The sequence below is a fragment of the Rhinoraja longicauda genome, chromosome 18 (assembly GCF_053455715.1).
Source record: "Rhinoraja longicauda isolate Sanriku21f chromosome 18, sRhiLon1.1, whole genome shotgun sequence".
In the NCBI taxonomy this organism is placed as follows: Eukaryota; Metazoa; Chordata; class Chondrichthyes; order Rajiformes; family Arhynchobatidae; genus Rhinoraja; species Rhinoraja longicauda.
In genome coordinates, this window is record NC_135970.1 from 31777527 (window position 1) to 31793457 (window position 15931).

The 15931-nt window shown below is 40.8% G+C and overlaps 1 protein-coding gene across 1 annotated transcript in view; it reads right to left on the bottom strand.

Annotated features, from left to right (window-relative positions):
- cstpp1 (centriolar satellite-associated tubulin polyglutamylase complex regulator 1) overlaps positions 1-15931 on the bottom strand; it is a 129329-nt gene that overhangs the window by 36603 nt on the left and 76795 nt on the right. The window contains exon 4 of the mRNA XM_078415466.1: positions 5376-5460. Coding sequence (XP_078271592.1) covers positions 5376-5460 — 85 coding nt within the window. The remainder of the gene's footprint in view (positions 1-5375; positions 5461-15931) is intronic.

Here is a 15931-nt window from a genome sequence, read left to right on the forward strand (position 1 = left end):
AAATGAGGAAATAAATTGAAGTTCCGTGAGAAATTCTGCGAGGCTAAACATTTTGAGATATAACATATGTTAATGAGAAAACCAAGAACACCCAAAATGCAAGTACATTTTGAAAACATATTTACTTCTAAAGTAATACTTTTGAAAATTAATATAGAATAAAATCAGGAGTTGACCCAGAACCAACATTAGCTGGATAGATCCACTGCACCCTAACCCTAATGCAGAGTGTGTGTCCATTGTCGATTAAAATCCATACCTATATAAATGCTCACAATCTCCATTGTAGTTGTCATTGAATATGCACTTATTATTTTCTAGCAGGATAAAGTTAGAGGAGAAATATGAGCTTACCCCGTCACATCTCTCTGAGTTTCCTTGCCTTGCAAACATAAACACTCTCTACAAACATGGTGCCAGACTCTTACCTGATGTATTGGTCTTTCAAATACAAAATTCAGATTTTCAGTTACGTCTTTGATCATTATTGCAACAAATGTGAGTAGGATGGGAGAGGAGATTGGCTGATTCCTGCTGCCTGTACTCTTCCTTCCGAGTCCACAGTTCTAATTTATATCAATGTCATTGTAACTTGAGAAACTCTCATCACTGTATAGCAGTATAAGCAATAATACATATTTTAAAATGACACAGGCAGCTAATTTATAAGGCAAACACTACAGGTGTTATGCACCATACTGTGCATGAGCAAGCCTTTCTTACACTGTTCAAGAGTTAACAAACGAACATCATTTTAAATGACAGTAATGGAAAATCACATGGAAAACTGTGAGAACAAAAAAAAGTGCAATAGAAAGTTGAATTAATATTGAGTATTAATACCGTATATTATATATGCTTTAAAAAACTAGGACAGATGCACAAGTACAAATCAAAAGTGATTGGTGGAACTAATCAATGAAGAGGGATGGAATCATTGCTTTGATTACAAAGTCTTGTTACTGCAATAAGGAATCAAATAATCAGTCTGGAGTTCCAGCTGAATTGGTGGTGAAAATGGCAACTTGCTTAACACAAGGTGATTTCAGAGTAACAGACACATCATCCAGCCAGAATCATACTACAGTTGTCTCAGGCTCAGCTGATGAGTTGCAGATGCTGAACACGTTCTCTGATGTTTGCACAGACTGAGTGCAGCGCTCTTGGCAAGGGTAAGAGAAAACAATTGTCACTTCACGGAGTATAAAACATCCACCCCAAAATCTTCATCACCATTATTGCTTTTGGTGGCGTGCAGCGTAGGTTTACTAGGTTAATTCCTGGAATGGCGGGACTGTCATATGTTGAAAGACTGGAGCGGCTAGGCTTGTATACACTGGAATTTAGAAGGATGAGAGGGGATCTTATCGAAACATATAAGATTATTAAGGGGTTGGACACATTAGAGGCAGGAAACATGTTCCCAATGTTGGGGGAGTCCAGAACCAGGGGCCACAGTTTAAGAATAAGGGGTAGGCCATTTAGAACGGAGATGAGGAAAAACATTTTCAGTCAGAGAGTTGTAAATCTGTGGAATTCACTGCCTCAGAAGGCAGTGGAGGCCAATTCTGTGAATGCATTCAAGAGAGAGCTAGATAGAGCTCTTAAGGATAGCGGAGTTGGGGGGTATGGGGAGAGGGCAGGAACGGGGTACTGATTGAGAATGATCAGCCATGATCACATTGAATGGTGGTGCTGGCTCAAAGGGCCGAAAGGCCTACTCCTGCATCTATTGTCTATTGCCTATTACAGCTCCAGCCCCACTCAGTAGGCCCGGTGAGAATGGTATGTCACCCAGTCGTATCGAATCTGATTGGATAGCGTGCACAACAAAGCTTTTCACTGTACTTCGGTACACGTGACAATAATAAAACTAAATCCAAACCCATTGGGTGATCTTCAGGATATTGATGGGGAGAGATTTGGCAAGACAAATGTGGAGGTGATTGGAACTTTTCTTGCCGGAGATTATCATTGTCTGGCATTGGTGACACAAATAAGATTTGACACAGAATAACTCAAATCAAATGTTGTCCTAATGTTTTTGCATGCAAGCGTGGGCTGTTTCATCAACAGAGGGATCAGAAATGGAAGTAAGCATAGTTCAATCATAAGCAACATCCCTATTTTTGACTTTATGATTGAGCAAACATCTCTCATGATGCAGCTGCAAATAATTAGGATATGGATGATACAGCAATGAAGAATAATTTCAGTGTGTCTTGGGCTGTGATTGTTGACCCGATGCATCTTCCCTACAAGTCCAGCCACTGGAGAGCTTGCCAATTTATTTCCATTAACTTCAATTTTATTACAGGTCCTTGCTGTTACCTTTGTTCAAGGGCAGTGAGTCTCACATCACCTCTGCAATCATCTCTCTGCCCCAGTATGCCGCAAGGCAGAGGAACAGAATGACAGGGGTGGTGATGAACAGGTCAGGGTAGAGGTTTTGAGCTGCCTGTACCAGAAAGAGAAGCTGAAAGGCAATTGACTGGCTGATGGGAAATCAAAAACAAAGGAGCAAGGACTGAGAAAGAGAATAAAAACACGGCACTGCAGGGCAACGATTGGACTGAAATGTCACAAATGTGGAACAATAAGGAGATGAGAGAATTCAAAACTCAACTCAGAAATCAGAGGCTGGGGACAAGTTGGCGTAGAGTTAATTTAAAGTGTTGGTGACTCATTGTGGAGGTTTGGAGATAATTATGGTGAGGGAGTGGATCCAGATGTGAAATCTGCTGCCAGTGGAAAAGCATCACTGGCAGCATGATGAAAGATAAATATTAGAATTTACTCTAAGGCGCAGTGTACATCTTCATTTAGAAAGGTACATATTATTCAGAGACGAAAGGATGGATTTGTTAAAGAATGATCATGTCTGATTTTTGCAATTGATTTCTGTGAGGAAGTAACATGGAGGGTTAATGAAGGAGGTTTGTTTGAACTATGCTACAGAGAATGTGGCAAGGCTTTAGATAGAGCTGGCCAAAGGTAAATGCCCGGGGGTTGTAAAGGAGAGTGGTAAACTGATCCACACTTAGCTGAATGGCAGGAAACAAAGGGTCATGGTTGATGGATGGTCTTACACCATCAGGATGCTATTCTTCATTTGCTGAAGCACAGAATTTAACACCATGGAGGTCATAAGGTTATAAGGAATAGGAGTAGAATTAAACCTTTCGGCCCATGAAGTCTACTCCGCTATTCAATCATGGCTGACCTATTTCTCCCTCCTAATCCCATTCTCCTGCCCATTCCCTCTGACACCTGTCAATGCTAAGCTAGACTACCTCTGGCACGAGTTAGGTCACAGCCTGAATACTGCCCACTGTTCTGGTCTGCAAATTGCAGTAAAGATGTATCGAAGGGATGTTGTATCGACACAAGGGATGTTGCGAATGAACTTCACCAGAACGTTGCTGGATCTGGAAACTGTATGTCTATGAAGATAGATTGGAAAAGCTGGGGCTGTATTCTTTGGTACAGAGGATACTAAAGGGAGATTCTATATACATTTATGAAGGGTGCAGATAAAGTCCATACAAAGGAATTAGTGAATGCAGAAGTCAAAACCAAGGGGCACAGATTTAAAATAGTCGTTAGGATTAGAGGGGAAGTAAGGAAAATGTTTTTTAAATTCAGAGGTTAACAAAGGTCTGGAATTCTTTATCTGAGTGAAACCACAAAACCTAAACACATTTGAACAGTGGTGGAGGTATCATGATCCATAGGGCTAGACTGGAGAGCTTTTGCATGGGCACAGGCACAGTGAACTAAATGACCTTCTGCGTTGCAAATTTTCAATGATGCTCTAGGCTTGGATCGCCATTGAGTGGGCTGGTCACTTGCCCTTGAAGTCCATTCTAACCTGAAGCAATTATACTCCAGATTACTGATTCCTCAATGATCAGCAAGGCTCAATGCTGTACAGGGGCCTTCCATTTTTCAACAGAAATATTTTTCCTCAAAGTAGTAAAGTATTATTGAATCCTGTTCCAAGATTTGCTTGAGATTGGAGATTTTGACACATTATTATTTCCAATTCAGCTTCCAAAGCTACATTTGCCCATTTCATCACATCACATCGATGCAAATGGCACAATTTATTACCATTAGATTTCCCAGACAGTCACTGCTATTGTACTCTCTCAACCTGCTTAAGGTCCCCTTGCCCCTTGAAAACTATTGATCTGGATCATATCAGAATATATCCTAATATACTGTAATTATACAATTATACCCTAGTATAAACCATGAGAGGAAGTATATAAAATCATGAGAGGAATAGATCAGGTAGATGCACAGAGTCTCCCTGTTCAACAGCCACAAACTTGCAGAGAACAGGACAGCAGGATATTCTTTGTTCAAGTTGGTCTTATAATGGGGGCGGTATCCTAAACATGCCGTGAGGAGAACTGCTCAAAGCTCTTCTGCTTTTCACGACAATGTTGCCACATCACAGTAGTTTTAATTCTTCCCAAAAATGGGGGAGGGGAGGGGGGGAAATCAAATTAACCTCTAATGTATATTTAATATAATAAATTATCAGTACGCATAATTCAAAGCATCTATCCTGTTGAAATATCCAGATATAAACATTAATTTCACTCCGTCAACAATGAAACATACAGACTACTGATTACTATTGTAAAAGAGTGGAATTTAAGTACTGGAAGAAAGTCTGGCTGCGTGGTTGACAGCTACAAGTGTGTTTTAGTTTATTACACATAATCTGAAAAACTGATATGCCTAAACCTAATGCAAAGCTGAACCTCGTCACAATTAATAAAGAGTACTTTTTACCAGTTAACAGGGTAGTCTTCACTGTGCTACTATAATTCCACTGGTACAAAGAAAAGCTCTGGGAAATGAAAACAAGATACTTAATAATTTTAACACACTGATTTCATAGGCTTACTGAACAATGAATAATCAGTGTTTAGAAAACCACTGAATATTGATACAAAAGAAGAAATGCCTGCCTTTGACGCCACAAAATCAGTTTTTCACAGAACTTTGCATTTCAAAGAATGTGACCTCCAGGTTCAAGAACAGCTTCTTCCCAACAACGATCAGGCCCTTGAACTACCCCCCCACAACCATAACCACAACCAACTTTAGCAATGATTTACTATGGGCTTTGCTCCGGTTGCACTAATTATTTAACTTGCACTCTTACGTTCGGGTTACCTTGTAGTACTGACAACATTGTATTATTGATTATTGTACATTTATTTGTTGTGTTAATGTGTCAATGAAGCTGCAGCAAGTTAGAATTTCACTGTTCCACTTTCAGTGCACATGGCAATTAAACACATTGAATATTGAATCTTGAGTGTGGCATCAGAAAGGCTTGTTAAATGGAACATTACCTTGCTGCTTTCTGGGCAAGATCCAATGGAAAGTCATGACAAATGAGCTGAAGTAAGGAGTGGTACTCCATCACGGTCAGTAGATCTGAAATTTAAAACAAATGAAATTATATGATTTCTGCATAAATAGTTGATAATAGTTTGAAACAAGAATACGATTGCAACTATAAAAAATCCACAGTATAACTTGTTATTGGCATTTGCTAAATTGAAAGAATGTTGTTTAGTACAATTAGTTATCAAATGCTTAATTTAACTGAGAATTAACTATGATTATATTTGGAACTTGTGAATCCCATCTTAAAGATATATTTTCAAGAAATCAACACAGTACTTGATGGTGCCAATAATATATACTCCACTGAAACAAAATTCCTTGGTTCACTCATCCCTTCCCACCGAAACTGCCCCCTCTCCAGATACTTCCCCCTGCAATGGCAGGAGATGCCCCTACACCTCCTCCCTCACCGCCACCCTAGTTCTCCAGCAGCCCTTCCAGGTAAGACAGAGGTTCACGCGCACCTCCTCTAACCTTAACTACTGCACCCAATCTGTGTTCCCAATGTGACCCACAGTACATCGGCAAGACCAAGTGCTGACTCAGCGACTGTTTCACCAAACGATAGCATTCAGTCCACCAAAGCCTACTGGGTCTCGTGGCTGCCAACCATTTTAATTCCCCATCCCATACTTATCTTTCCATCTTTGGCCTCCTCCATTGACAGAAGTAGGCTGTGCACAAACTGGAGGAAGAGCATTTCATATTGCATTTGGATAGCTTACAACACAATGGTATGAACACTGAATTCTCCACATTTAGGTCTTATGTTTGCCGGGTGTAATTTAGTGCCTTGCATTCGTAATGAAGCAGGAAATAACAGACTAAATATTAAAGATTACTTTTGTAGTGAAAATTCTATATTACTCTAACATGATGAGTTTCTGCCCACAATCTAATTTCTAAGTTTTGTTAACAAACACTGTTTGAATTTCTTGATTAGTCTTTTATTGACAACCAAGAGTTTTCTACATTTACCACACAAATTACTATGCCTTACATTACACTGCAAGGAACACTAAAACTGGTAATAAACTGTCCTTATCTTCAGCTAAATGGAATGAAATTTAATTTAAAGAAAATGATGAGACTTTTCACGGTTTGATATCACGGTAATGGGCATCCAAAATAGGATTTCATTTCACAAGAGCACAGAGCAGTTCCCAGCTCATCAAAGCCTTAAAGGCAGCATTGTTTAACCCACGGGGTAGCAGATCTAGCAGTCTCTGCAGCCCCCTCTGCAGCCCCCTCTCGTATTCCCATTGCTCCTTGCTCCCCACACTGAGTGCAGGGAGGCACTATTCTATGGCAGGAATTGTTTTCCATGACTGAATCATATTTTCATAGAAACTGCCAATTCATGTATGCTTTCCCTTACACTAAATATACAGTAATGATCACCCGTTCACGAGGGCAAGGCACTAAGCCAGGTGTTTGGAAAACAATACAAGGAGAGAACAAAGTCATAGCTCCCAGCAACTCAATCGAGAGATTTTACTCGAGCAAAAAATAACTGCAGGTGTTGGAAATGCAAAACAAATACAGAACATACTGGAAACAGGCAGCAGATCAAGCGGAACGAGAAAGGGAATAGATGTATTGTGTACAGTCACATCTGTGGAGATAGGAAGGAATAGAAAAGTTGCCAAAAATCATTAATTCAAACTAAATTCTGACATCTTCAACATGAGGTGCTGTTCCTCATGCTTACAGCGGGCATCTCTGAAACAATGGAGGACACTGAAGATGGAGAAGTCAAAAGATAGAGAACAATGGAGGACACTGAAGATGGAGAAGTCAGGATGGATGTGGGGCAGAGATTTAAAGTGACAGATAACGGAATGCTCGAGATCACCATTGTAGGACGAACTTCGATTTTCTGGAAATTAGTCACTCAATTTACGAGGATGCTGCCAGAAGTAGAGGGTCTGAGCTATAGGGAGAGGTTGAGTAGGCTGGGACTATTCCTTGGAGCGCAGGAGGACATGGGGTGATCTTATTGAGGTATATATAGGACTGGGAAGAATAAGTGACTACGACTGAGATGAATAAACAGGAAGAAAGGAATGCAAGGTGGAAAGAGATTTTGATGAGATAGCCATGGAGATCAATGGGCTAATAATAAACGTTGATGACTAACCTACCCGCTGAGATGGAGATATCAAAGGGTTGGACATAGGCCGGTTGAAAGCAAAAAAAAGGTGGAAATTAGTAGTCACAAGGAACTGCAGAAGCTGGTTTACCAGAAACCAAGTGCTGGAGTAACTCAGCGGGTCAGGCTGCATCTGTAGGGTGTGAAATTATTTTATGTTATATACATATAGGATGCAGCACCTATACAGTCATCAGATTCAGAATCAGAATCAGAATAGCTTTTATTGTCATCCAAAAAACATGCCTTTTGAACGAAATTCCGTTTCCCTCAGTCCAACAATAAGAAGCAATAAAAATAAAGCAATAACACCCACAATCACAACACCAACACAAAAAAAACATCCATCACAGTGAGTCTCCTCCAGTCACCTCCTCACTGTGATGGAAGGCCAGAATGTCTTTCTCTTCCCTGCCGTCTTCTCCCGCGGTCCGACTACTGAAATTGCCACGTCGAGGCGGTCGGGGCTCCCGACATTGAAGCTTCCGCGCGGCGGAGAAAATCCCACGCCCTATTCCAGGCCACGCCGGACAGTGACACCATTGGTGCAATAATAAAAGAATTGAGGCAGCCCGCCCAAATACAAGTGAGACAAGGAGTTTTCCAAAAAAGAGACGTCATAGATATGCTCATGACAGCTGCCATGGTTATATTTTGTCTTTGTGTATTTATAAAGTTAGTAATAGATTTAGATCCACACCCTTCCAGACTTGAAAATCCCCAATTATAACAACTATATGTTGCTGCCTCTGGTTCTTGTGCTCAGGTTACTGACCATTTCATCACTGGAAACCATTTCCCATTATTGCCTCATCAATTCCCATCTCAATTTTGAAAGACTCCAAAATTTCTGTTTAATGTTTTCTGCTTTAAAGACCTCAACTCCAGTTTCTCTGGTCTCTCCAAACAACTGAAGTCATTAATCTCCGGAACCATTTCATATGCTTTCTATCAAAGGCCCTAACATGCTCCAAAAACTTTCTGCCCAGAAGTGGCCTCAATGTTCAAACCGGAGCCTAACTCGTATACTTTTATACTCTTCACCTCCACTTGTAAAATCATTATTTTTTTTAAAAAATCAGTGTTCTTCCATCTTCAAAGATTCATGTGCATTGTTCTAGTATCCCTCTTTAAAGCTGTGCAATTTATCTGAGGTGATAATCACATAAAACTTTAGAACAGTTAAAACCATTTTAGATGAACAATAGGATAATCCCTCACAGGAAAACCAATCATTTGAAATAATCTCCTGTAATTGTAAAGAAACAATTACTGTGGTTATTATCCTAATGAAATATCCTACCTCGCTTTGTATGCATTCAGCAAATAGTTTTCGATTAAGTGACCTAACTAATAAACTGCTTGCACAGTTAGTCAATTTAAACATCAGTGTAACAGAAAATTGGAACATTTCTAGCTGGATATACTTTTTAGAAACAGTTTTTTGTTGCAAAAACAGAACATTCTGGTTATCTAAACAATGAAATAAATGAAGATAAAGTGTTTATTCATTATCAAACCTTTTCTACTTTCCTTTTTATGAATAGGAATATGAATAGGAATCCTTAATTGTTGCTCACCTACCCCTCAAAAAATACCATGGTTGCTGGAAATCCAAAATAATAATAGTGAATGGAGCAAATACTCAGGAGGAGAGAGCACTTGCCTGCCATGGCTACAATTGCACAGGGCATTTCACTCAGCACATACTGGGCGATTCCATCCTCTCCTAACATAGAAAATAGGTGCCGGAGGAGGCCATTTGGCCCTTCGAGTCAGCACCACCATTCATTGTGATCATGGCTAATCATCCACAATCGGTAACCCATGCCTGCCTTCTCCCCATACCCCTTGATTCCGCTAGCCCCTAGAGCTCTATCTAACTCTCTTTTAAATTCATCCAGTGAATTGGTCTCGACTGCCTTCTGTGGCAGAGAATTCCACAAATTTACAACTCTCTGGGTGAAAAAGGTTTTTCTCATCTCAGTTTTAAATGGCCTCCCCTTTATTCTTAACACTGTGGCCCCTGGTTCTGGACTCCTCCTAGAACATCTTCCCACAGAACTCAAAACAGGTACTGAAACTTTGAAATATTAAATAAAAACCAGAGTCCAGAGTAATTAATTGTCATTTGGACAACAAATTTTTACTTGTTGCAGCTTTACAGGCACAATAATGCGCAAAACAACAAATAAATACACAATAATCTACAATACAATTAATTATCAGCAATGCGAGATAACCAGACTATAACAGTGCAAACCTAAGAACATAGTGCAACCTATGTAAAGCCCACAGTTGTGTGTTGCTGAAGTAGGATTGTGGTTAGGGTCATGCAGTGTGGTTTAAGAACCTGATGCTTGAAGGGAAGCAGCAGCTCTTGAACCTGGAGGTAGGATTCTCAGGCCCCTGTGCCTTCTTCCTAATGGTAGCAGTGAGATGAGAGCTCATCAAACTTCAAAGGGAGTAGAGGCTGTGCTCACTCCTTCTCCAATTCTCTGAACAGCTTACCTGGCTTCTTGCCCTCACCCCTACTCCTGGAGTCCTCTTTGCCTCATTCACCCACAAATTCTCCAGTCTCCTCATCACGACCCCCACAACTTCCCCTGGCCCCTCTCCACTCTGCTCCCCCAAGTCCCCCAACACTGCTCCTTCCCAAGTTCCTCAAGTGCCGTTTAATCCCCTCCTAAATCTACCCATCTCCCACTTATTGTCCATACCCCTCCCTCTCGTGCTCAACCCTCCCACCCTCCCACCAACTCCCTATGCTCCTCTCCCCTATGCTTCCCCCCAAATTTCCATAGCCCCTCACTCTCACCCTCATGCCAAGTTAGAGTCATACAGGCATGGAATCAGGCCCTTCAGCCCAACTTGCCCACACCAGCCACCATGTTCCAGCTACACTAGTCACCTGCCCACATTTGGCCCATATCCCTCCAAACCTGTCCTATCCATGTACCTGTCTGTTTCTTAAATGTTGATATAGTCAATGCCTTAACTACCTCCTCTGGCAGCTTGTTCCGTGCACCCACCACCCTCTGTGTGAAAAAGGTACCCCTCAGATTCCTATTAACTCTTTTCCCCTTCACCTTGAACCTTGTCCTCAATTTGCTTACTCTGGACACGAGACTCTGTGCATCTATCTACCCAATCTATTCCCCACCTGCGATCCCTCCAAACTCCCCTGCAATCCCTCTAAACTATCCCTGCGATCCCTCCAGACTGCCCTGGCCTCTTTCCATGCTGTTACTTAGCCTTAGGCTGACACCCTTGCAAGATGAATTCTGACGTCCCACAGTCCATCTGAGGGGACCTGATTCACAAACCAGTGGTTTACATTGATTACAGTGAAGGCAAGCTTACATTTCAAAATGATACACATATTAAAAACCATTACAGACATTCATAATATTTTCATTGACTATTAAAATAATAGCTACGTAAGTAAACTGAGAAGAAATAGCTACAATAGAGCTTTGGCTGGGAGAGGTGGAATCAAATTTCAGTATATTTTTATGTCTGTGGGATAATTTATCTCACATTTAAGAGAACTTTTTACAGATTCAAGCTTTAACTTGAGTAGATAATGCATAAGAAGAGTACATCCAATATTCAAATCCGAGTTCTGACATTTATGTTATTTGTACTGTGCTTTATCAAACCGGTAAAAAATTGTTTTTTTGTGATCCAAGCAAATATTTATAAGACATTTGCAGTTTTATAAATAATTCTGTATTTTATAAATGTTCGGTTATCTTGATTATGTTCCAGCGGAAATGTTTAACATATTAACCCAACATTTGTTATTTTTGTTCTTATTCATGATTACAACAAATAAATTCTAGATTAATATTGATTTTGGACAAAGTAATTACAAACGTTTAGACTATTTTTCATCACAATTTGGAAAAGTCTTGCTTTATTTTGCATTTTTGATTAAAAGTTTAACTTTTGTACGCTTTGACTTCAGTCAAGCAACTATTCAGTATTTGTTCATCTTCTGGTGATTTACTGCCAAATGATCTCCTATACTTGATTACTTAATGTTTTATCTTCTACGCCACACAAGGCCAAGGGCAGAATTGAGGCATAGAAATGCACGGAGGTGCAAAATACATGGTGAATACAGAGAAAACCACACCCAGACACCACAAACATTAAAATGCTTATGCAGGTGCATACATGAGAGGTTGAAAGTTTGCAAATGTAGATGATATGAGAAAACTAGAAAAATCCTCAAATGCCCGATGTCAAAGGAAATGCACACAGAGCATCCATAAGCAAGTAAATTCAAAACAGACATGATCCTAAAACCTACACATGCATGACTAACATTGGCTCGGAATCTTCTCTATTTCCCTTTAACGATTCGCAGATGACACAACAGTAGTGGGCAGGATCTTGCAAACAATGACGAGATGGGGAGCTTAGTAACATGGTGTCAAGACAACAACCTCTCCCTCAATGTCAGCAAGACGAAGGAGCTGGTCATGGACTTCATGAAGTGGGGTAGATGACACGTCCCAGTCTGTACAATTGGAACTAAAGTGTTTGACAACTTTTAGGTGTAAATATCACCAAGAATTCATCCTGGTCCACCCACATTGATGCAAAGGCTAAGAATACACACCAATACTTCCTCAGAGAACAAAGTAAATTTGGCCCATCTCCAATGATTGTTGCCAATTTCTACAAGCGCATTACGGAAAGCATCCCCTCCCGATGTATCACTGCTTGACATGCCCGACACTGCAAGGAATTGCAGAGAGCAGCCGCCCAGTGCATCACATAAAGCTGCCTCCCCCATCAACTTCTTGTGTCGTTTCTGCTGCCTCAGGATAGCAGCCAACATAATGAAACCATCGGTGCTGGCTTTGAGTTGTTCTTTATATACCTTTCATTCATTGGTTCTTTGTACCTCTTCATACCTCTAGTTTCTCTCTCCCCTGACTCTTGGTCTGAAGAAGGGTCTCGATCTGAAACATCGCCTATCCCTTTTCTCCAGAGATGCTACCTGACCCGTTGAGCAACTCCAGCATTTTGTGCCTATCGTTGGTGTAAACCAGCATCTGCAGTTCCTTCCTTGCCATAATGAAGGGCCATTCACACCCTGGTTATCTCACCTCTCTTCCCCCATCAGGCAGAGGATACAAATGATTGAAAGTACATCTGACCAGATGGAAGAACAGCTTCTTCCCCGCTGTTATCAGACTGTTAGCTGAACCTCTTGTATATTAGGGATGAATTCCCAGCCGCGCTATCTACCTCTTTGCGACCCTTGTCCTTATGTCAGTCTGAAGGTCTCGACCCGAAACGTCACCCATTCCTTCTCTCCTGAGATGCTGCCTGACCTGCTGAGTTACTCCAACATTTTGTGAAATAAATACCTTGTCCTTATGTTAATCTGCACTTTTTCAGTAGATGCAACATTATATTCTGCACTCTATGTTTACTTTTGCCCCATCTGTACTCGTGTATTTGACCGGATAGCATATAAAACAAAGTTTTTCACTGTATCTCAGTACAGCTGACAATATTAAACAAAGATCAATACCGAATATCATGAGAAATGGGAACATTTACCTCTGCAAATACCAGGAACTGTTCTTGACACTGGTGTCAAACACTGATGCCCAAAACTTCCTCAAAGCTGGTAAATTCTCAGCTGTGTTATTATGTTTAACTTCACAGTTTTTGAGTGATCAGAAGATACAGCTTCCCTTCAGCTCACTGCGTCCACGCCGACCATCACTCACCCGTTCACACCAGTTCTATGATATCCTGCTTTCTCATCCACTCCATACACACTGGGAGAAATTTACAGAGGACAATTAACTGAAAACCCACACATCTTTGGGATGTGGGAGGAGACATCCGGATGAAACCCACGCAGTCGGTCACAGGGGGAATGTACAAACTCCACACAGACAGTGCCCGAGGTCAGGGTCAATTTTGTGGAAGACAAAATTTGGCAGTATTGTGAGCAGCGAAGCCAGTGGTGATCAACTGCGGCACAAATAAACAGGCTGGTAGAATGCATGAAACACATGACAGACAAGGTTCAAAGGGGAGAAATGCACGATAATGCATTTTGATAGGTAAAATGAAGAAAGGCAATGTGATATAAAGAATAATGCTCCACAAGGACTCGAGGAGCAGTGGGACCGGGGCATGCGTGCCTAAATGTGAACGTGGCATCGCAGATTGACAAAGTAGCTAATAAGGCAAACATAATTCTTTACTTTATGGGTAGAGTAATGAAGTATAGAAGCAAGAAGGTTACAGTGACCTTTATAAAACACTGTTGCACCTTCAAATGGAGTATTACGTTCAATTTGAAGAATGGTTCGGCTTTAGAGAGGGCTTAGAAAAGATTTATGATCATATTTGCTGGGATAGGGAACTACAGTTACAAGCATAGATAAGAGAGGCCAGAAATTATTTTTTGGAGAAGGCTGAGGGAAGATTTGATAGAAGTATATAAAACAATGCAGGGTCCGGACAAAGTGCATAACTGGATGCTGTTTGTTTTGGTGGAGGGTTGAAGAATATAGGTTACAGGAATATAGGCTATAAGTTAAGCAAAGGAGGAAAGAATTAAGAGTGGCATGAGGAATAGTCTTTTATGCAGCGATTGGTTGGAATGTGACACATTCTGTAGGTGGATATGGTGGAGGCAGGTTCCATTGCGACCTTTAAGACAATATATTGGATCTCCCAGTTGCTAACCATTTTACCTCCACTTCCCATCCCCATACTGACCTATCTGTCCTGGACCAGCTCCGTTGCCAGGTTGAGGTACCTCACAAACTGGAGGAACAGCACCTCATATTCCCTCTGGGTAGCTTACAACCTAATGGTATGAACATTGAAAACATTGAATTCTCCAATTTTAAGTAGTTAACCTCAAGAACCCCCGCCCCGTCTTCCCCCTCCACACGCTTCCCCCCCCCCCCCCCTCTCCTCTCCCCCAGCTCTTCCCTGCTCATGCCCATTTTTTCACTCGCCTTCCATCTATATTCCTTCCTCTGGCTTCACCATTTGCATCTATTCAATCTCACACCTTTTGTCTTTTCATATCTGGCCTTTGTCCAACCATTTGCCTATCAAACCCCCCCTCTCGCCAGTACCCACCTGCTACTTAAGATAGACATAAAGTGCTGGAGTAACTCAGCGGGTCAGGCAACTCTACAGATGTCTCTGCAGAAGGATCCCAACCCAAAACGTCGCCTATCCATGTTCTCCAGAGATGCTCCCTGACCCACTGAGTTACTTCAGCACTCTGTTGCTTCTTTTGTAAACCAATGAATAAGTTCCTTGTTTATCATTTGGATAAATATTTTATGGAAAAAAATTGTAAGTAAATGACAGCAGGGGATGGTGTGAAAGAGAGCCAGGTTACTGATGACATCCTTTTCTGCTGTGACCTGTATAAGTGCCTTTGCTGCTGTGACCTGTATAAGTGCCTTTGCCACGCTCTCATTTCACCCCTGCTACCAGGAAGAAGGTGTTGGAGTCGGAAAACTGCTTCGAGGTTCAGGAACAGCTTCTTCCCAACTTTGACATTTGTTGCCCATCGATAATTATCTGAGAAATTGGCAGTGGCACAATATTTTAAATAGCTGCAGTTGATGTGGTTAAACCAACATGCTATCACTTGCTTGACAGTGATAGCATATGAAAGTTGTTCGTCTCAAAAAAATCTTTAAATCATTAGTTAAATATACAAATTTCTTATGCCATATGTGCACCATATGTCTCAAACCAAAGATACCAATGACATAATGTGGACAGTATTTTTAAACAATTTTTGTTCTGCTTTAATAAGTGAGATAAATGAAAACATTTGTGCACGCTTGAGTGAAAAGTACTTTGTTGAAAGATTATTAAGACTCAAATGTAAGAGTATGTTCAATATCTTATTCCACAAAACTAAAAGATAAATGGTGACTCCTTTCACTGCTTTTCACAACCTCTGGACATTCTCAATTGCTTTGCAGCCAATGAAGCATTTGTTTGAATACAGTCAACATTTTGAAGTTACAACCATAGACACCAACGTAACTGAGGAAACTTTAGAAACATCAATGTGCCAATAACTACATTTTCGGTAAATCTAAATGCTCGGTTAGTGCGACCCATGACCAGATATTATTACAATATCTCTTTGAAACAATAAGGCAGTATTTGTTTACGTTAGTTTCATTGTAAAATAATGTTGACATGAAGATAAGGCTTTATATGGCGGCTCACATCCCAACACTGCCTGTCACCTGGACATCTCTACTGCAAAACCTACAACCATCTTTCTTCAATTTCATTTGGACTAGTTCAACTATCCTTAAC